Below are 23,635 nucleotides of genomic sequence, written 5' to 3'. Positions count from 1 at the left end.
CACTAAAATAACACATCATAGATCTGAATAATTGAAATAATCTTATTAAATACTTTTTTTCTTGTTTTTACTTTTTAAGTGTTGTTTAAATGTTCCCTTTATTTTTTTGAGCAGTATATATATATATATATATATATATATATATATAATTATTTTTAGGCTGAAATCCAGGTCATATTTCACCTCAAAATCTAAAATAAATAAAACATAGTTTAAATTTTTAGAAATCGTTTTTTAGAATCATATTTAGAATTACATTTTTATAAACATTTTAACAACAAAGTCAAAATATATATGTTTTTATATTAAGAACATATATAGATTGTGCTATAATAAAGGCATTTAATTTATGCTGACTAAAAAAAATACAGTAAACAAATCATCTTTAAGAAAAATTTAAATGCCAAGAAATAAAGTCCAAAACACCTCACCTCAGTATGAATACATGTCATTGTTCATAAACAACATAAGTATTATTATTACATCTTATAAAAAACAATTTCATTTTATATTATTATATAATTCTTATTTGGGGGTGACATTGGACCTGTCATTTATTGCAACTGACGTGACTCAAAGTAGTACTCAAGTATTTAATAGTATCACATCTTTTATTTGCTCAGATTTTACCTTAGATAAATATACAGTCCATGTGCATATACTCCAGATTGTTTTGAGCCTCCCTCCGTTCCAAACACAAAAAATCTTTAACAATATGCTAGAGAAATAAACCGGTAAACAGATTGCTCTATTGCTCATGTGAAACATAAAACATTAAAATAAGGACATTATTATTAAAGCACAAAGAAAAGCATTAGATTTCTATTGAATAGTCGAGGAACACCGACCGTCTTCATTGTTTTAGACTTTGCAGAGACACATGCTGGAGGGGAACTGACCTGTTGTTCATTCATAAGCCAAAGATTAAACAGCAAAATCTAATACAATTTTCAACAAAACATTTACACTTTCAACAGACTGTACTGAGTGAGCAACACTGTGACCTCAGATGAACAGAAGCGCATCAGTTGCCAACTGTTGATGACGCCACGACATCTATTCACAACAGAAACACTGTCATCAATGTGTGTCTGACTCTGAGCTCAAACCACACCGCACAAACACTCCAGCAGGCTAAAAACACAGACCTGGACCCACCCGAGACTTTGGTTTAAGTATGTAACTGCCTTTTATTTGGACATCTTATAGGAGTTAACATGGGTTTATATATATATAAAAACAAAAAGGGGAGACAAGCAAAAATGGGAATGTAGCATTAATGAGTTCACTAATGCTTGTAACTGAGCTGTGTAATAACTGCTTATATGATATACATATATATAACAAAAACAATCAATTCAGGAAATTATTTGAACTTGTATCAGCTCCATGTTCCCGTTTCTGCAGACATTTCGTCAATGTAAACATGTTTTGGGAATAGAAAGCTTGTGGACTACACAGCTGAAGTGTGTGAAGGTTAGCTACAAAACTCACTAATATATATATACATATAAAGCCACATGAATCGGTAACAGAGCAGCATTGACATTCTGACTTAAATGTGCCAAAATATTTCAACAACAACAAGAAATAAAAATAAAATAAAAATGTATGACAATAAGCAGCATTGCAAAAGTAAAGAAATGTAGTATACAACTTTAATATACGATTATCTAGTTATGCACACATAAATTTATACACCTTTATAACGGAATGTTACGCATTTCACAATGCAGAGAAAACACTTTTCTTTCCCATCCTGAAAGTTGTGTTTCTCTTAAATAACATACACAGTAGCACGTGTTCGATCTTAACATAAAGTGAGTGCACAGACATCATTGTAAGGAGCACATTCAGGACATTTTTGTAGCATTTGCGGTGGCGGATCACCTCTCTGTGGTCTCTCCAGACACAAAGCTCAGATCATCAGGGATCAGCTGCTCGCCTGAGAATGACACACACACACACACACACACAGGTTAGCAGACCAGACACGGGGGTCACTGGAACAAGAGTCATCACAATACTGGAATATTACAATAAGCTGGTGCAGTCTGGCCCACACACAGAGACTAAACAGGTTCTGACCTATTTTAAACTTTAATAAAGCACGTAATTATATTTATTCAACATAGAGGCTGTGTGATAGAGTGTTTCCCTAATATAGAACAACAATCTATTAAAAGGGGAGATATACATGATACATGATATATCATGATTTTTCTTGGATTAAAACATTTTCTTCACCTACCAAATTTTAGAAAACATCAAAACTAATCCTCAAAATTAAATAAATAAATAAAAAAAAAAAACATTAAGTATTCATTTTTATTTAAATTAGAAGTGGTTAGCTTCAATAGCCAAGTGAAGTGACATTGGCATGTTTTTTGCTTTTTAAATTACACTTCTTGTAACTGGAATTTTTCTAAACTTTTTTTATTTAATATTTATTTTCAGCATCATGCCAGGGTTAAATCAGTTTAGGTATAAAATATAAATTAATTAATCTCCAGATCAAAACAGGAGCAGAAACAAGCGATACAAGCATTACTTATGCACTTAAGGGGGGAGATGCGATTTTCTCAGGTTTTGTTCAAAATGTTGCTTTTTTTATGAAACTAACCCACCCATTTTTCGCTGAATTTTTAATGAGATTTTGCATTTTTACATATGCAAATTAGGCTCAAAGTAAATGTTTAATTTGACCTGAATTGAGAACAAAAAAAAGAAGTATTCAAGCCTAAGGCTTTAGATAAAAAAGATCATGAAGAAACAAGTTCAGTCAAGTGTGTCCAAACTTTTGAGTGGTAGCAGTGTGAGATACAGACCTGGGCAGGGTAGTGTTCTGGTGTCAAACACACAGTCTCCAGCCTCCAGAGACACAACTTCATCCTCGTTCTCGTTTTCCGTGTCACAGTCCAGCTCGCTGTCACTGCTCATGCTCGGCAGAACGCGGTGAGGCTGTTTCTCACTGAGGAGATCTGAGGACAGACGACCATGATTAGTTGTGCTTCATCTTCTTTGCAATAAAGCATTAGAGAAGAGAGTGTTGCTCGAGAGCCTCCTGATGGTAACTTTGGGCCATTTGGAGTTTGATTAACTGTCAAATCCTGAGAACACGTCTAATTTTATATGCCGTTGAATGACGGTGCGTTCCTTCACAGGGTGTGCAATGACTCACACTGCAGCATGTTATATTTGTGTTGCATCAATAATTACGGCCCATGTTTTTGAGAACGGATCTTCATGTCTCACCTTCATCAGGGCGTGAGGAGGAAGAGGACGATGGCTCTGCCAGTGACAGCAATGACTGGATTTCACAGGCACTCTCTTGATCACAGTTCAGAGAGCTGTCTATCAGCAGGCCAGGCCTGAGGGACACAATCTTGTTAGCATGGTAAAAAAAAAAAACATTATGTATCATGCTATTTTATGCAAAACAAGCTAAAAAACTAAACCAATGCCTTCTGGTATATTCCTGGCTTAATCTAAGCCCCTATGTGTCTTGTTATTTTACATGAAACAAACTAACGAAACAAAATATGTGAAACCAAACCAAAAATATTATATAAAAAAAAACAACTAAACAAATCAAAACCAGCAAAACTTAAACAATAGCTTTCACAATGCTAATATTTGGCTCTGGTGCGTCATTTTACCTTACTATTCACTGTGGAGGGAAGAAAACCATGCAAAGTCTCTTTCTTTGAGTTAATACAAAGACCATACACTGATTTATAGCATCAGAATCAAACTCGGCAAATTATGATAATGTTATTGAATGTAACAAATTACGACAAATTAAAATCAGTGCAGCATTTCTGAGGATCTCATCAGCATTTAAATGTCTAAAAACACCAACCTTCAAACCAAGCCCAATTACTGGATTTGTTCATGAACGGAAACACACATGCTGTGTCCGAAATCTCCCACTACTCACTATATAGTGGACTATATAGTGAGCTCGCCATTTTGTAGTGCTGTCCGAATGTATAATGATGATTATTATACCCTATATAGTCCACTCAATGTATCCCAGAATGCATTTTGAAAAGTATTGTACAACCGATGGTCACTAACCTAAGCCCTACATACCATCATGCATTGCGCGGATCGTAAAAATAAGTTATAATCATGTGTGGAGTAGCGCATTATAACAAAAACGGCCGGAAATCACTTTTAGTTTTTAAATTTTGGAGAAATAAGCTCAATATAATGTAATGTATTTATTTTAAAAAATCTATTTAGCCCAGAGCCGGCTCAGCACCAGCTGACAGATTATGAAATCAACGGCGCCGAGAGACGATCGAGCAGTGTCCGAAAGTGCTGTTTCTATTATGCTGGTGAGCTCACTTTATAGTGCTCTACTCTCTACCCCCAACATAGGGGGTAGGGAGTAGTGCTTTGAGTGGAGATTTCGGACACAGCAACAATTACAGAGCGATGGCTTGTTTTATGTGCATTACCCAGCGGCCGGAGTCCTGCGCTGTTTGGTGCCGGGTGCAGCCGCTCCATTGAGAGCGGTGATGCTGAACAGGTCTGAAGATGAAGCTCCGTACAGCAGCTCCTCGTGTGTGGAGCCAGAGGGCTTATCGGAGGAAGAGGAGCTGCTTCCCAGCGAGGGAGGAGAACTCTGCACACTGCGCGCTTTCAGGGAGCCTGCAAAACACAGATAAATGCCATTTCAGACCATTTGAAGATGCCCTGAAATATCAGGGTTGAGTTTCCCAGAAGTCTGCTTTTCCCCAAAATCTAGGGTTGCATCTAGGGATGGGCAAAGCGACATATAAAGCATTACTTGTGCAATATGCTGAAAAGCAGCATGCAGTGCTTTTTCCCTTACAAGACTGTATGCTGACAATCTCATTTCATTTGAATAATTACGAGATGAACAGTGTAGTGTACAAACCATCTAAGGAGGAGGGTCCCTCTCTGGGACACAGAGCAGGTTCAGAAGGGGACTCTCGGCCCGCTCCTCTCAGCTCCTTCTCTCCGGCATCCACAGTCCGGCGCAGGGACAGTCCGGCCAGCGCTCCCACACTCTCCTGCTTAGGAGAACCAGCCTTCTTCACCCCTAAAGCAAAGACCAAAACAAAGCCAGGCTGAATCTACAACAACATACATTACCATTAAAAGATTAGGGGTCTGTATAATGTTATTATATTTTTGTCTTGTATGCTCATGATGCATTTATTTAATAATAAAAAAAAGTAATACAGAGATATTGTGAAATATTATTACAAATAAAAAAATATATTTTTTTCTTTGAATATATTTTAAAATAATTTATTATTATCTTTTAATTTTTTTGAATATTGGTATATTTTAAAATCATTTATCATTTATTATTATTTTTATAATAATTTATTATTATTTATTTTTAAATCATTTATTCCTGTGATGGCAAAGCTGGATTTTCAGCATCATCACTCCAGTCTTCAGTGTCACATGATCCTTCAGAAATCATTCTAATATGCTGATTTGCTGCTTAAGAAACGAATTCTTTTTAAGTATTATAAATATTGTAAACATCTGATTCGAATGAATATTTTTGTGGAAACCAGATTTCTGCATGACGCATTTTTTTTAGGATTCTTTTATGAATAGAAAGAACAGCATTTATTTGGATTAGTGTAGTATTTAGAATAATATTTTATGTATTTTGATCAATTTAGTGCTTCCTTGCTAAATAAAAGTGTTATATGAAACGAAATAAAATATCTTACTGATCACAAAGTTTTGAACAGTAGTGTAAATATGAAGTATGAGTACAAAAATGTTATATATCCTGTAGATGGTAATGTTGTTTTAAAAAATGATTTTGATCTCTATATAAATACTAAATTAATACCTTATACAAAAAATAAACAGCCTCGTTTTTGACATTTCGTACAGTTGTGATATGCCACCCTCCATCTAAAAATATTCTACAGAGCATTTTGCTAATTATTTAACAATCATTACGCAAGCAGTTTTAGGAGCTCATAATAATTTTAAAGACTACATGGAATATCTGTCTGTCCTTTTAAAAATTTATTTCACAAAAACTTTTATAAAAGGCACCTAAATGACACAATGTATGAGGAGTATATAGCTCACTGCTGATGCCTCGTGTGCACAATTGTGCGACCCGAATCGCATCTCCCATTTGCTAACTGTCCTCTCTCCAATCGTACTGTCTGAAAAGAAGCAAAAATGGCCAAAATAAAACCTTTAAAAAAAAGCTCATGCATACCACTGCGAGAGTGTCTTGATGAAATGGGCGCTTTGAAGAGCAGTTCACTGGGTTTGCGGCTGGGTCCCATCTCTGAGTCCATGGAGGGGCCCTGCTCGTGGGTCGAGGCTTCCTGAGAGGAGACTCGACCGGCTCCACTGCGAGCTTCCAGCTGCCCTTTCACGTCTGACATCTTACTGCGCACTTCTGCCATCTGAGCCTTCAGTCTGATCAGGACCCCCGAGTCCGGGGCTGACCGACGCACCGCCTGAGGGCGACGCTCGCGCTCTTTACGGGAGGGCACCGCAGCAGCTGTCAATCAAAAATGGTTAGTGAGTCATGAATCATACCGACTTTAGATGCTACAGACACTTTAGAGTATGTTCAATTATTAACAATTGATGACATCATTGACACCTTGGCTCTGGAGGACAGTATTAGGGGGGCGGGGCTGCATCCCCCACAGTGACTCCACATGACTGCGGTCCTTCAGGTCCAAGAGTTGGATGAGGATGACCGGGTCGATCTCCAGGAGGCTGGCTGAACTTGCACCTGCCCCGCGCTTTGAGCCCCGGGCACAGGCACCCGAATCTCCTGACCAGCAGGGGGAGACAGTTAGTACAGAGAGGACTTTCACTACAGTATATATAATGCTACCCTTACACAAAGAACATTTATTGACAAGAAGTGTAAGCCAATAGAACGTTCCATTGCAACACCAGTGCCCAGCAGCAGCCCTACGCTTCCGCCATTTCGGGGTGAAAGCGACTCGGCACTCGGCAGTCATATAATATACATATATTTAGTCCAGTGCAGAGATCATTTTTAGGTTGAAATAATTATTTAACTCACAACAGTTAACTTTATAGCCGTTAAAAAGAAGTTGCTACTTAACCGGGCTTTTACCCCCACATAACTTGAGACAGGGAAGTTCAAGGATTTAATTCATTATATTACTCTCCACATTAAGTGTGATAGGTAAGAATAAAGTGATATCAGTTCATAAAGTTATAATAACATTGGACCGTTTCCCGGGAGGTACACATAACGTTACTTACAAAAATAAGTTATCAATGAAATAAATTAATTCAGCAAATAAATGTTTTACTAAAATGTAAATATTTGACAATAAATATATAACAGCAATAGAATAGCTTTACAGTAAACAGTTTTTTTGCAGTACTAGCCTGTCTTATATTAATGACCGTTAAAGCTAGACCATGTAAACAAACAAAAAAAACACAGCCAATGTCCAAAGTGGCAAATAGTTATAGGATAACGGACACAGCGCATCAATCATGATCATCATGTTTGTAGCATGATCCAGGGGATTAAAACGTCCAAAATATATTTCAGGCCTAGTGGAGTTGGTAACTAATAATAGTAGTAAAAGTGTAAAGTTGCATACAATGGAAATACTGAAAAACTACCTCAAAAAACTGTTATCTGTGCTGTTGTCATGTAACTCCAGTTGGAATTTTGACCCCGATATGGCGGCCGCGCTACCAAAGCGCCATCTAGTGGCTGTTACCAAAAAAGCATCAGAATTTCACCTCTTGTTCTTCTATACTCTTTGGTTAAGGTGGAAGCCAGTAGAGATATGAAAAGTACAGGAGCAAGTAAAAGTAGATCAAGTAGGTTACATCACAATTTGTAGCGTACGGATCGAAAATAGGTCAAAAAGATTCACCGACAAGTCTTTAGGTTTAGGCTTTATGTCATTACTTTAATTCAATTAAATGTAATTTTAATAAAAGAGTGTATAATACACTTTTGTTCTTGCTGTTTTTTTTGGGTTTTTTTTTGTTTTCTTGCTATTGGTATTGACTACTGAAATTATGTCATCTATTATCAAATTATACAATATCCATGCTAATCTGGACTATACCAATGGATAATGCTGATTTTATGGGGTTTTTTTCTGAATGAATGAATTTTAAGAAAACATCTAAATTAACTTACAAATAATTGACAATGGAATATTTTTTAATAGACACACCAGAAGGTGGTAATGCGTTTATGTAAATTATGTGTATAAATTGTTTCTCAGCTACAGTGTCATTTTAGTTTTATTAATATATGTTTATAGTGTGTATTAATATTTTAATTAATATTAATATATTTTTTTATTAATAACTTCATTTTAAGTTTTTAATTTTAGTTTCGGTCTTATTAAATATATATATATATATATATATATATATATATTTCCATTTAGCTTAAATGTATTTCCAGTTTTAGTTCATAATCTTAAAGTAATTTAAATATTGCCTTGGTAATTACCTGAAAATAAACAATGAAAGTTTTTCATTTAATATATTTATATTTTAGATTCTTTTTCAATTACCAGTTTTATTAGTTTTATCAAGTCCTCATGAAATCAAAACTTACAATTATTATTTTTAATGGAATATTGCATTGTTTATTATAAATGACTTATCCATGCACAAACTTTCATCAAAATAATTTCGCCCTCCAGCAACCTGTCACTCACATGAGATAACAGCAATCCAACGATCCAATCAATTTCCGATGGACAAAATCAAGTCCCGTCCTACAATTTTTGTTTCTCGTTCTAGAGGCAGTTTCACTCAAAAGATGATCACAACTTTAGTTTCATGCCGACTTTAACAATAACAATAACACCGCTCAGCGGTTTCAACTCTAAAAACAATATCGTTTTTTTAGGGAATTATTAAATGTCATTTTGATTTAGCGAACACTAACAGTCTTTCAGCAGAAGCTCTAACCGTGTATTAAACTGCAGTAAATCCTCAAAGGCTGATATGGTAATTTGGCTCGGTTTCATGACTAAAACTGATTAACAGCGTGCCGCAGTCGATGACACTTCAAAGCCAAGTGTTTCAACACACCAGATTGCCATATGCATGACATTGGCTTTTCATTAGAGAAACAGCATTATTAGTATCAGTGAGGGATGTTGGATGGAGAAAATCTGGCTCACCTGTTGCCCCGGCAACATCATCAGGTAATTCGCCTTCCTCAAGGTCTAGATTCCCACTGTACTCCACATCATTCTCACCAGACCTACGACAGATGGAAACAATTCACACTTGTATCATTTCTCAGCAACTAGTGGAATGTCAGCAGCAAGTAAACAAAACTACAATGCATAACCAGATCAGCTCTAATATTTGGTGTATGTGTGGAAATTATTAATTGGATCCTAATAGATCTAAATTAGGCGTGGCCGGGCATCATGTCAGCGTATCGTCACATGCTTTAAATGTATTTGCGTGGCTCCCCCTGTTAATAGTGAGAAGTGGTATGGTCTGAAATAAGCTTCTCCACAGGGGGGTGTTGATAGCATTCTGCTCCAAGCTTACTGCTGAGTATGTATGTGTGTGTGTCTGTGAGTAAGGGTAACACATCCACCATTGTCTCAGGCTCAACAGTGTGATGACTCAGTCCTCTCCAGTGGTTCTTTGCGCTGATCCACTTCAGTATTTATAGAAGCTGAGACTCCACACGGACACATAGAACAAATGTTTGCTTGCCCTGCTAGTACTTGCACTGGTACCATCTCAAATTCTCTTTGTATATTGGATTTTCTTTTCTTTTATAAAATATAGGGGGAAAAAAAGAAAAAAAATTCTGTGGGTTTCTCTTTCTACATTGAAAGAAAGTGTGTATGTACAGTGCAGGGATTGTGTGGCTTTAAATGAAAATAACCATCCAATCGAGACTTCACTGGTTTGCCTGAGTGCATGGGAAGCTCATGTGAAGAACACCTGAAGCACATCCAAATGGTTAAAGGAGTAGTTCACTTTTAAAAACACTTTTGCTGATATTTTACTCACCCCCATGTCATCCAAGATGTCCATGTCTTTCTTTCTTCAGTCGAAAAGAAATTAAGGTTTTTGATGAAAACATTCCAGGATTTTCTCCATATAATGGACTTCAATGGGAACCAAATGGTTCAAGGTCCAAAATGACAGTTTCAGTGCAGCCTCAAAGGGCTTCAAACGACGCCAGACGATGAATAAGGGTCTTATCTAGCAAAATGATCTCTCATTTAAAAAATTAATAAAAAATTTTGTTTTATAAGCACAAATGCTCACCTTGCTCTGTTCTGTGATGAGCCTTCGTGACTCTTGTGTTCAAAATCATTCATCAAAATTAACAAATCTTTTTTCGAGTCATGACTCGAAGGGTCCTAGATAAGACCGTATTCATCGTCTGGTGTCGTTTAAAGCTGCACTGAAACTCTCATTTGGACCTTAAACCTTTTGGTTCCCAATGAAGTCCATTATATGGAGAAAATCCTGGAATGTTTTCATCAAAAACCCTAATTTCTTTTCGACTGAAGAAAGAAAGATGTGGACATCTTGGATGACATGGGGGTGAGTGAGTTATCAGCAAAAGTGAACTACTCCTTTAAACAAGAAGAAGCTTTGCTGATGGAAAAATCGAATCAAATCAAAAACATGCAATCTCAAGAGGTCACAGAAAATGCATTTGACATGATAATAAGGTCCTAACCTTATATTCCCCCTCTCCCCTACTTTATCCTAAAAGGCAACGGTCCTTGGGCGCACACACAAAACACTCGAGCAAATGGAGTCAAAGGTGTGAGAGCATGAGCGTGGGCCTGAGAACAAGAGTGCACGTATCATATGTGTGCGCTGTGCACATTGGAAAAGAGATTCTGTGAGAACGAGCATTTGTAAGCAGGAGGTAGAGGCTCTGATGACTCATTCGTCTCATCTGGTTGGAGCAGTGTGTGCATTTGGGAGCCGTGTGAGCAGGCGGTAGCCGGCAGCATGAGCAGAAACATGTGAGGTTCTGACTCCAACACCTCACTACAGAAACACGAGCACTCTCACAGAGCCTACACAAGTCAAAGCTGCCAATAGTGCTCATTTTCTCAGATCGTGATAGGACAGGGTACTGTAGATAGAACGGCTCTTCTCTGGTTGAACACAGTGCGCGAGGGGCTTCCTGTCACAGTTGTGGTAGCAGCCCTAATTAAACTGTGTTTTCCAGTCAGGGGGAGGATACAGCTGTTACACTCTGGCACACAAAGCACCATCCCTTATGCAATCATTTTAGTACACTAGTATTTACCACACCATAAGGGTGTGACCTAGCAAATGATGAGTACTGCTATACGGGGGAAGAAAACAAATAGAAAAACGCTATTAGAGCTGATCACGATTTTGCCAGAAACACTCTCAATAGATCTACTTCATCTACATACGTACCACAGTGAAGCTTGTGACTTTCGTCAAGTGCTGTTTTCCATCAATTACTATAAAAATAAAATAATTCGGTCTCTAAAACCTCATTGGATGAGACATATATAAAGCTGTTAGTAACAATGTCACCTGATTTTACTTGGGTCAAAAGAAATAGTTCAGCCAAAAAAAGAAAATCCTGTCATTATTTAATCACTCTCATGCTGTTTAAGTTTCTTTTCTTTCAAATAAAAACCTTCAAAAAGAATCTCCAAACAGCATATTTCTTAATAAAAGAAAATTAATGTTTTTTTTTGTTCTGATTTTATATACAGAAATTGACATTTATGTATTATGTGTATGTATATATATATATATATATATATATATGTATGTATGTATGTATATATGTGTGTGTGTGTATAAAAATATATATATATATATATATATGTATATATATATTCATATATATATATATATATATATATATATATATATATATATATATATTCATATATATATATATATATATATATATATATATATTCATATATATATATATATATATATATATATGTATATATATATATACACAGTATATATATATATATATATATATTCATATATATATACACTCACCGGCCACTTTATTAGGTACACCTGTCCAACTGCTCGTTAACACTTAATTTCTAAGCAGCCAATCACATGGCGGCAACTCAGTGCATTTAGGCATGTAGACATGGTCAAGACAATCTCCTGCAGTTCAAACCGAGCATCAGTATGGGGAAGAAAGGTGATTTGAGTGACTTTGAACGTGGCATGATTGTTGGTGCCAGAAGGGCTGGTCTGAGTATTTCAGAAACTGCTAATCTACTGGGATTTTCACGCACAACCATCTCTAGGGTTTACAGAGAATGGTCCGAAAAAGAAAAAACATCCAGTGAGCGGCAGTTCTGTGGGCGGAAATGCCTTGTTGATGCCAGAGGTCAGAGGAGAATGGCCAGACTGGTTCGAGCTGATAGAAGGGCAACAGTGACTCAAATAACCACCCGTTACAACCAAGGTGGGCAGAAGAGCATCTCTGAACGCACAGTACGTCGAACTTTGAGGCAGATGGGCTACAGCAGCAGAAGACCACACCGGGTGCCACTCCTTTCAGCTAAGAACAGGAAACTGAGGCTACAATTTGCACAAGCTCATCGAAATTGGACAATAGAAGATTGGAAAAACGTTGCCTGGTCTGATGAGTCTCGATTTCTGCTGCGACATTCGGATGGTAGGGTCAGAATTTGGCGTCTACAACATGAAAGCATGGATCCATCCTGCCTTGTATCAACGGTTCAGGCTGGTGGTGGTGGTGTCATGGTGTGGGGAATATTTTCTTGGCACTCTTTGGGCCCCTTGGTACCAATTGAGCATCGTTGCAACGCCACAGCCTACCTGAGTATTGTTGCTGACCATGTCCATCCCTTTATGACCACAATGTACCCAACTTCTGATGGCTACTTTCAGCAGGATAATGCGCCATGTCATAAAGCTGGAATCATCTCAGACTGGTTTCTTGAACATGACAATGAGTTCGCTGTACTCAAATGGCCTCCACAGTCACCAGATCTCAATCCAATAGAGCATCTTTGGGATGTGGTGGAACGGGAGATTCGCATCATGGATGTGCAGCCGACAAATCTGCGGCAACTGTGTGATGCCATCATGTCAATATGGACCAAACTCCCTGAGGAATGCTTCCAGCACCTTGTTGAATCTATGCCACGAAGAATTGAGGCAGTTCTGAAGGCAAAAGGGGGTCCAACCCGTTACTAGCATGGGGTACCTAATAAAGTGGCCGGTGAGTGTATATATATATATATATATATATATATATATATATATATATATATATATATATATATATATATGTATATATATATATATTCTTCTGTTTGTAACCAAAAAAACGAAAAGAAAAAAAAAGGAAAATTAATGGAGACTGTCAAGTTAAAAAAAAAAAGGTCTCTTTGACTTCCAATGACTTCTGAAACCATACAATAGCTTTGAGCGAGTTAAAGAACGACTAATTTTGAAACAACATAACAGTAAGTAAATGCTGAGAGAATATTCCTATATTTTGGGTGAATTAACAAGTCAAGTGTATCTGCTTTAAAAGCACATTCTGAAATTTTAGTAAGGCTGTCTGTAAATTTTGTACATACATGGTCTCTTCGTCAATGTCATTCTCCTCCGTGTTACTGGTGGCTGTGGAGCTTCCAGAGGTGCTGCTTCCATCCAGAGGATTGACATCTTCATCTCCAGTTAAACAGTCCACCTCCAGATCCCCGTCAGACAACTCCTAACGTTGCATCAACACATCATCATCAAACTCATCCCAATGTGCGTAATATAACATCAAATAGCTCCAAGAACATTACTACATTACATTAGTATGTAAGCTTGTTTTCTTTAGAGATCACAATGAGTGTACGCTGATGTGAATGTTAAATGCCTAAAAACACAGCCTACTTTTAGATGAGGATGATGAAACAGATGTAATTAAAGATGTGGCTATGATGAAATGATGGATAATATCTTATAAGAGTAAAACTGCACTTTTCTAGTTCTCAAAGGGAAGAGGTTTTTTTTTACATTTGATGGTTAAAATAAAAAAAGTAGCTATGAACGTCATCACGCTGCTCTTTCAGGCCTTACATTAGAGTCATCATGCTGAGTCTTCTCTTCATCCTCATCTTCCTTCGTCCCCACTGATGCTGCCTGACTCCCTTCCTCCAGTAAGGAGCTCTTCCCCTGACGAGAGTCTCTCCCGGAGGAAGTTGTGGGGCAGAGACGCCGATCAGGTGGAGAGGAACTCCGTGACTTCTGCCGACGGAATAGTTCTATGGCCAACCTCTGAACAGAAATATTAAGTAACACACATCACACCTTAAATCATTCTGTCATCATTTAGTCAACCTAATGTTGTTACAAACTTGCAAAACTTTTGAATAATGTTGGAAAGAAAACAGTTTCAGTTCCTATTGACTTCCACGGTATGGATCAAGCATACTATGGAAGTCAATATAGGAGCCATTCTCTTTCCAACATTATTCAAAATATCTTACTTCCAGGTTTGGAATTACATGAAGGTGAGTAAATGATGGCAGATTTTTTTATTTTTGGGTGGACTATCTATTTAGTTAGCTTAAAAACATTAATATTACATGAAAAGTAAATGTATTCATAAATACATTCGTGTCAGTCTGTATAGAAGAAAGCAATGTAGTTTCTTCTAGCCAGGCTACATAGAACTACACATAACTGCCAATCTTTAACACTGACCTCTTTTAGGTTGTTGATCTGCTGAACGTAACTGGACTGGGCCGACTCCAGCTGAGTTATATACCAATACTGATCTCTACACTTCTGGAAAAACGTAGGTGATCGCACTTGATACCTGTGACATTAATGGAAAAAGCAGAGCGTGAGAAATGAACGAGACAGCATAGACTGGCCACACCCCTGTCTCCGATACATTGAATGGTTATTCTATAAGCAGAGAAAATGGTTCAGATTTTAAAGTTAAGATGTTTTTGAACACAATTATGCTTTCTGTGTCAAAAGGCTCTAATAACTAACACAGGTGCAAAGTATATTAAAGGGGTCATGAATTTCCTTGACCTTTTGACGTATAGGTAATTTTGCTATAAAAATATGCTGCAATTTTCAGAACTCAAAACTTCCTTGTTAGTCCAAAAACAGCTTTTATTGAAACCAATCTCCCAAAATGATGTAATGCGCATAAATGTTTCACAGTTGGAAAAATTAATCTATGTAGATTTCTGCGGTGTGGTTTCAACACTAATTTAATGTAATAAAATACAATACTACCTCACTAATACATAAGGAATAAATATAAATAAAGATATTAATTACCAAACTGTTATCAGAGGTGTAGGTTTGTCTTCTGATTCGGGATGAGGGACATGTATGGCGAACATCAGAAGTTTTCAAACCAATTCCACACGTGTAGCGGGGAGGTTGAAAATTATTATGCAAAACGGTTACACTGTGTCCACACCGGACGTGACAAAGCGACCACAGCAAAAAAAAATTGTGTCACATCGTGCCGCATCCAGTGTAGACAGCATCAGTGATTTTAATGGGTTCTGTTTACTTTTGTCGTATCGCGTCGCTTGCGTCTGGTGTAGACACAGTGTTAACCAATCATAGCAGTGGGTGTTTATTTCCAAGTCTTGAATGCGGCACGCCTATCAAAACGGGTTGTTTCAAAGAGAGGGTCAAAAACAGGATAGAAAATTGCCTTTTACTTCTAAATGATGATGTTTTTGAAGCAAAATTCTTGCTAACATCATAAGTGGACCTCAATGAGGAATTTAATTTAAAAAAAAAATAATTTAGTTCATGACCCCTTTAATATTAAAGGAGCTATTAGAGCTATAAAAAAGGTCTAATTTAAATATGCAAGCTCGCACCTGAGCACAAGCGTGTCAGTCTGCATATTCAAGTATCCTTCACTGGCGAGAAGGTCCAACCTGAAGAACCGGTTATACCCCCAGCACTCGCCCACCTCAAAGTCTGATGCAAACTCCCGAATTATGTTTTTAGTGGGGTCACTCGAGGCCTGATGGACCATCTCCACCCTGTATTCATATCTAGAGGAAATGCAATGAGTTAGGCATGAAAAAAGTAAGATATTTGTTAGACTATGCAGCGAGATCAGTGAGTGCGGCCTACTTGGACGTTTCAGGAAGCCCCGCAGACAACTCCAGAAAAACAGAGAGATAGTTTCCCCGAACAACTCCATTTCCATCCTAAACCACAAAAACGCAAAGTCTATGAGAATAGGAAGAGTTTAAAAAAAAATCTGAATTTCAATTTGTGACAAACGTACCGGATAAACCTTCAACCTCCAGCAAAGGCCTGATATCTGGAGCGGGGGGCTGTAGACGGGGTCAGCTCTCTGCCGCAGAGTACTTCAGACAACAATTCAAGTCATGCAAGAGAACTAATGCACCATTTAAGAAATAAATTAATAAGAGAGACAAAGGGAGGGTCATTACCTGAAGTTTGCCAAAACAAAAGTGCTGGAGTCATAGGCAGGGACCAGCTCACTGAGAACAAACGAGTGCATGTGATTTATACTGCAGAGGGAGTCTATTCAAGAAATGTTGACCACAAACTTTAATTCATTTGTAAATAAAGGAGCATTATTTTAAGGGATGTAGCCAACCGTGTTGCCAACAAACTGACACTGTGATTGAACGGCTCTATTAGCCGAGAGAGTTTTCATTATTCACAGTCTGCCAAGCTCACTGAGACCTCATCTCTGCATGAAGAGGCACAGTATCTAAATGTGCATACCTGGTGAAGTCTGGTGGGACAGGAGTGGTGACAAAAGACTGCATTGGTTTCCTGTGAACCTGCTGGAACATAAGCAGGATCTCTGGACTCTTGGAGATCAGCTCGCTCTTACTGCATGAACGCAGCTGTAGGGTGGAAACACACGTCACACTTTAATGCTATTTTTGCCATTGCAAATTCATTCAATCAACAATGTAAGTGAAAAGTTAAACTGAAACATCAAAATTCATTTTTAGAAGGACTTAGTATTTGGTTTGTCCTCCTTTTTCGGTCAAATGTGCTTATTTGATTTACGGTAGTAATAGTGCATCTGAAATATAATTCTGATTAAAATAATTATTGGACCACTTGAACCACATTGCATGTCTGTATTATTTTACTCATAGATTAACTCCACACACCTGATGTTCCACTTCCTGCAGCAGAGACTCCAGCAGTTCTGTTTCCTGTGTCAGAGAGGTCTTCTGTCCTGTGGGTGCAGAAACACTACATCAGACCAAAATGACCTCAAAGATCAAGTTATATAACAATGATGTCAGAAGAAAAGCATGCTTGTACCCATGAGCGTGATGAGTTTGTTCTTGAGCTGATTATCAAGTCGAGCGATCATCATTTCCACAGCATTCCGGATCTCCCTCACCCTCTCATCCTTCGCCCCACGCACCGCCTCAACGTTCTTCTCCTAAAAAAAAAAAGAATAAAAAGAAAATGTGGTTGAATGAACGCAGAATACGTTTCTTTAGCTTAGTTGGATTCACATTACTGGCCAAAAGTATGTGGATGAACACACTGCCATTCAATATTTGAGGCTCAGTAAGATTTTGTTGTTGTTGCAAGAAATAATACTTTCATTCAGACAAAAAAAGAGTTTTAAATAAATGCTGTTCTTTTGTTCTTTCTATTCACCAAAGAAACCAAAAAAAAAATGTATTATGGTTTCCACAAAAATGTTTCAACACTGATAATAACAACAAATGTTTCTTGGGCACCAAATTAGCATATTGTAATGACTTGTGACACTGATCCTTCACAGACTGGAGTAATAATACTGAAAATTCAGCTTTAATACTTTCCACTAGATGTTTTTTGTGCATCTTGAATATATCTTATATTTGCTGTGGATACATGTGCTGTGGCGCCCTCTATTGGACAATCACCGGACATAGGATTCAAAAGTGTGCTATAATCAGTAACTGATGGATATATGTGGGTTTCTTGGCATCCTGGAGTTATGTAAAACGTCTTTATTATGCAACACATTATGTAAAACGCCACTTATCAAACCAGAAACACATGTAATTAGATAACATTTGTCATTAGCAGTTCCATCTAAAAGTCATTTGAAGCTTGTAAACTATCATCCATTATGAGTTGTTAACTCTAAACTCGTCTAAATGCTGCGAGTGGGTGTGAATGAGAAGCAAGGGTGCTTACCACTTCTTGAACCAGACTAATGAGCTCCATCAGCCGGCGGCGCAGCTTAGCCACCTCCTCGTTCACCTTGGTCACATGCTGCTCGTAGATCTCGGCCAGGGGTTTGAACGTATGACCTCCGTGCTGTGGAGGGAGGAGAAGTTCCTGTTTGAGACTGACTTACATCATTAGGTGCAGTGTTATTCATTGATAATATGCTCCTATGTGTGACCGGTCATGTTTCATCCGAGGAGGAAATGACACCATAGATGTAATCCACCAGCCTGACTAATGCGTTTTGAAGACAGAAACACATACCATGCCTCCCCACAGAGCGCACTGGTGACAGATGCACTTCTTACAAGTCCAGCAGAACACGCTCAACTTTTCATGATGGTTCTCACACCTGTTAGGAGTTAGGAGAGTATCACTGGCAGTCAGTATTAAAGTTAGTATAAAGTTAGTTATTTAATCAAATGAGTAGAGACTCAGACATGAAAAATCCAGTATACTCTCTGTGGCAGATCTTTTATATATATATATATATATATATATAAACATTTTATCGTGACTATTTTTTGCTAATCTACCCTTTTATGCATAGATGATAAAAAATGATCACATTTTAAACGCTTTAATGTGTTTAAAGTGTGAAAAATTACAAAAATCTTATATACTTAAATTAGAATGTAATACTAAATATCAATTTCACACACACACACAGACACAGTGATTAATATATAGAACTATTAATTGTATTGACGCACTACTGTTCAAATGTTTGGGGCCCGTATGATTTTTAATGTTTTTAAGGTACTCTCTTATGCCACGGTTGCATTTATTTAATAAAGAATACAATGAATACAGTAATATTGTAAAATATTATAATATATGTGTATAAAATGTATTTTATCCATGTAATGGTAAAGTTGAATTTTCAGCATAATTACTTCAGGCTTCACTGTCACATGATCATTCTATCATACTGATTTGGTGCTCAAAAAAATGTTCTTATTTTTATAAATGTTGAAAACGTTGGAAACGTCAATACATTTTTAGGCATCTTTCAGAGCAAGTTCAGAAACAGCATTTATTTTAAATAGTAAAGACATTTATAATGTTAAAAAATGTTTTCTGTTCGATTGAATGTAATGTGTCCTTGCTGAATAAAAGTATTAATTTCTTTTTTTTTTTTTTTTTTTAAAACAAACATAAGCAACATAATTTTATAAAAATAGTTATTTAACAGGGCCAAAAAGTGTCCATGTTTGAAAAACATCACCCTGGAGCTGTTAGACTTGCATTAATATTCAGTGTGAATAAGTGTATGGCTCACTTGTCTTTGTCGTTCTCCTCGTGTTTTGTGAGGTTGCAGAGCTGTAGTGTGTCCAGTTGTTGAGTCACTTCCTCTGCCCAGCGACAGTTGACCAGTTCCCTCAGCTGAAGAGGAGCTCTGAATTCAACATTTACAATTTGGATTAGCTAAAATGACCATACAAATATTTATTATTATTATTCCCACTTTTTTTAAAGGAAGAGAGGACAGTGTTGCAAACTGTGGATTCAAGTTGGTTCTACCATACACTCTCAGAAAAAAAGGTACGAAAGCCGTCACTGGGGCTGTACATTTTCAAAAGGTAAAAGGCCCCTTTTAGGTGCTAATTTGTACATTTAGGTGCTAATATGTACTGTTAAGGTACCAATATGCACCCTTTAGGTACAAAAGTGTACCTTTTGAAAAGGTACAGCCCCAGTGACAGCTTTTGTACCTTTTTTTTCTGCGAGTGTACTGTCATTATTTTGAAACTCCTTTTTTTCCCCCATCAACCGAAAACAAGTATTAGGGATGAATCTGTTCTAGCACTCCTGATAAAGACGTTTTTGTGTTTGAGATTTAATTATAGAGCACTATTTTGAACACACTTCAAACTGCTTTGACAATTATGTTAGTGCGTTTCTGTTGCCAAATATCAGGTGGCTCCGGTCCAGTTTTCTAAAGTTTTTTTGGATGTGGTTTCTTTAATGCAGCTAATCAATGCTTCCCTGAAATGAACTCCAACAATAGAAAAATCAATACATAATCCTCCAGATTTACTCCAAAGACTGTCAGAGCTCAAAGCATCATTTGAAGTTGAACCTCAGAACTTACCGACAATGGGGACATTGAGCTCTCTGTTCTGTCAGCCATCGCTGCAAAGAAGAGAAACGAAAAGAACAAAATGTACTCATTTATAAATGCTAGCTTAGCTTATCCTTCAAATCAGTAAAAGGTCAATTATTAAAATACATTTTAAGAGTTTTATTAGTGGGATTCCTCTCAACATGCACTTGGAAAGCCTCTAAAAAGCATTTATACAGCTCATTACACAAAGGGTTTTGGCAAAAACAACTAGAATCTTTTAGACATGGGGCCAGGTGCATAAACATACCCACTATGTTATGACTGTATTTTAAGAACTAGTCTGACCAACTAGCAGTTAGACAAGAGAACTGCCTTTTTTATGGAACTGATTTGGACCAGTCTTCAGGAAAGAAAAGAGGTGAGACACTTTTAAGACTAGTCTATTTATAGTTTATCTACAGACCCGCAGTTAAAGTTGAAGTGTGTCATTTTTCCAAAAAATACTTTTAAAACCAAATCCCCTTACACGAATGTACTTCTATCCTGTGAAGTGAAAATAAAGAGAGCACATGGAGTGTTGATTCATTACACAGAGCCCTGGTAGACGGTGAGCTCCTCTTGGCTGTGTGTTAATGAGTGTGTACATGTTTGCTCACCCGTATGCAGCTGAAACAGCAGAGTTTGGAACAATGAGGGCAGAGACGGGCATCGCGCAGCTTTTCCATGCAAATGAAGCAGCGGAAGACTTCCGCAATACTCTGAAGAGGGATGCAAGAGGAGAGGCAATTCAGACAAACGTATGCCTGCTTTCAGCAATCCGATAAGATCATTACAAACCATCTAATAAACTTGGGTATGACGTATGTAAACTGTACGATGAAGACACCTATTATATCGCCTATTATATTTTTTGTAATTTGGTGCTTCTCACAACCTAACTATCATTTAGTTTGGTCACTTTTATTTACATAAAGCATCAAAAGCAGCTTTACAGTGATAATAGGAAAATAATTCAATGATACAGAGTTCATTTCAGCTGTACAGCAGCTCTAAAAGAAAATAGTGTTCAGCTGAAATCAGTTCAGTGATTTAATAGTCCAGTTCAGTTCTCATCCAAAAGTGTCAATGCAGTCAAATCACTAATATTGCTGAATATTACACGTCCTCAGAGGCGACAGTAGCAAGAAATCCAAACTCTATCAGGTAACAGAATGGAGGTCAGTCAGCGGGCCAGTTCTGCTCTGGCCAACGAACGAACTTGTGTGATTTTGATTATGATTCAGGCTGCATCACGAGTTAGAAATCAGATTGTGGATTCAAATATTTCATCAAATTCTTTTTGCTTGAAGATCGAATTCATCACACCAGTATGAAAAATGATGCTCTGAACAGCAGCTACGCTAATTCTTCTACCTCTAGTCTTCAGATGACCGCAATTGTGGATTGACATACAAAACTATCAAATATTCCCATTAATTGTAAAATGATCTTTACATTATAATCATTACTACCAAAAGTTATAATTGCAGCCTAACAAATTTGCTGTCTGCTTAACTGAATATGCGACGTTAACTATCCACATAACATATTATATTATAGATGTGCATTACTGCCATATGGACATTGCTTTCATACACTCATCTCTGGCTGATAAAAAATACTTCCTAAATTGTAACATTGGAAGAAGCTTTTTTTTTTTTTGTAAAGCTGCTTTGAAACAATATCCACTGCAAAAATTGCTATACAAATCAACTTGAATTGAATTGAATTTGGGAGTCAGTTTTGTAATTTTGACAAGTGTTTAGAAAATTCCTAATAGATTCACATTATGTGTTCCAATGAAGAAGGAAAGTTGTTCACATAAAGGTGAGTACATCTTGACAGACTTTTCCTGTGTCCTTGTCGAGTTTTTGTTTCTGATAATTTTTTTTTTTTTTTTTTAAACTTGGTACCTTTTAGTATAAAACACACAGACACACACAGTAAACATACCTCAACACTCTGCTCATCCATCTCTGCCAGTTTGATTTCTGCAAGCCAAATTTATCTGACAGGAGAATCCTGGTGCTTTCACTGAGGTAAAAACAGACGGCAGAGCCCATTTAGATGCTCACATTTCATTATTGAAGACTATAACAGTAGTATCATGCACAGTTGCACACAGTCTTCAGAATTTTCCCATTGGAGGCCTTTATGGTGTTATAAAAGTACATATCCACATCAAACACAACACAAGATTTCAGTGGTCAGGGTTGACTTTAAAAATCAAATAATCCATAGACGGTCAATATAATGACCAGTTGAACTAATAACAAACGCTGTCATGTATTAAATATATCTGGATAATAATAATAATAATGATGATGGAGATAATAATGGAGCACATTCACCAATATAACGTTAATAATAATCTTCATGCGCGAGCATATAACTCAATACCAATGCAGAGAGGACAAGAAACTACTGATAACCTGTTCAAATAAAATATTAGCGCAAATACACATTCTAGCAGGTGATGTAGCACAGGTTAGCATGTTAGCAAGTTAGCTAGAAGGGTTGCTCAAAACTCTGTAACCCATGTAGAAAAACCTCGCATCCATCAAAACGCAATTACCTTTTAATGTCGCACTCAGACCCGTCAATCCGACTGTCTACATCAAACGCTACTAATTTAGTGTTTTATGAACAGGTATTGCAGCATCAGACTGCTTGTTTATGGACTAGCAGAAAGCAGCGAATGTAGCGCCTATATGTCAATGTCAGTCACCATGGGAGACCGTGTCAGTCACCATGGGAGACCGTATCCGCCAATCGTATTCACTGTTGGTAGCCGATAATATTAGCATTAACCAATTACAAACTAGCATATGGAGTGGGCGGGGTATTTGGAGAATTTGCACGCCCACTCAAAAGCGCCAACATCAAATATTTTATTCATGACTATTCAGTTTCGCCTGTGTCCTTTTAACCGTTTTTGTAACTAAATACGTAACTGTAGTATCACATTTAGAAACTTATATCAAAACGATGTGCTCGGGTAACAGTAAAAGTTGAAGCAGGTCAAACTAATAAAGTTTAGGTGTGTTTTTTAAACATGAACATGTTATATCAATGATTAAAATAACCAAACATAAATAGTTACATGTTGACTGAATAATTAGGGTAAATGTAGAGTGAAGAAGTGTATAACTCTCCAGAGAGACTCAGAGTCGACCTACATTCTATACTGAGAAGCTCCGGAGGCCTGCAGGTGCAGTGGAGCCATCGTACGAGACTCGGGTTTGGTGGGGCTACAGATCTGTTATGGATCTGATG

General features: G+C 37.2%; 1 protein-coding gene across 1 annotated transcript; it reads right to left on the bottom strand.

Moving 5' to 3' along the window:
* Nucleotides 1-379: 379 nt before the first annotated feature.
* trim37 (tripartite motif containing 37) lies at nucleotides 380-23,169 on the bottom strand. The gene is made up of 25 exons (XM_039676636.2): nucleotides 22,935-23,169; nucleotides 22,313-22,393; nucleotides 20,977-21,078; nucleotides 20,348-20,388; nucleotides 19,535-19,651; nucleotides 18,517-18,604; nucleotides 18,220-18,342; nucleotides 17,344-17,467; nucleotides 17,187-17,254; nucleotides 16,786-16,910; nucleotides 16,485-16,535; nucleotides 16,316-16,397; nucleotides 16,159-16,235; nucleotides 15,897-16,076; nucleotides 14,743-14,857; nucleotides 14,116-14,313; nucleotides 13,623-13,759; nucleotides 9,180-9,262; nucleotides 6,632-6,808; nucleotides 6,236-6,526; nucleotides 4,910-5,074; nucleotides 4,467-4,659; nucleotides 3,256-3,371; nucleotides 2,829-2,981; nucleotides 380-1,945 (listed from the first exon to the last, which is right to left on the bottom strand). Exons 2-25 carry the CDS (start codon nucleotides 22,331-22,333, stop codon nucleotides 1,887-1,889), a joined length of 2,886 nt encoding a protein of 961 aa, XP_039532570.2. The 5' UTR covers nucleotides 22,334-22,393; nucleotides 22,935-23,169; the 3' UTR covers nucleotides 380-1,886.
* Between the last annotated feature and the right edge of the window lie 466 nt (nucleotides 23,170-23,635).

This window comes from Pimephales promelas, chromosome 23 (genome assembly GCF_988280905.1).
Source record: "Pimephales promelas chromosome 23, fPimPro1.hap1.1, whole genome shotgun sequence".
NCBI lineage: Eukaryota > Metazoa > Chordata > Actinopteri > Cypriniformes > Leuciscidae > Pimephales > Pimephales promelas.
The sequence above is the reverse complement of the archived record's forward strand: the minus strand, read 5'-3'. Positions and strand labels throughout refer to the sequence as shown.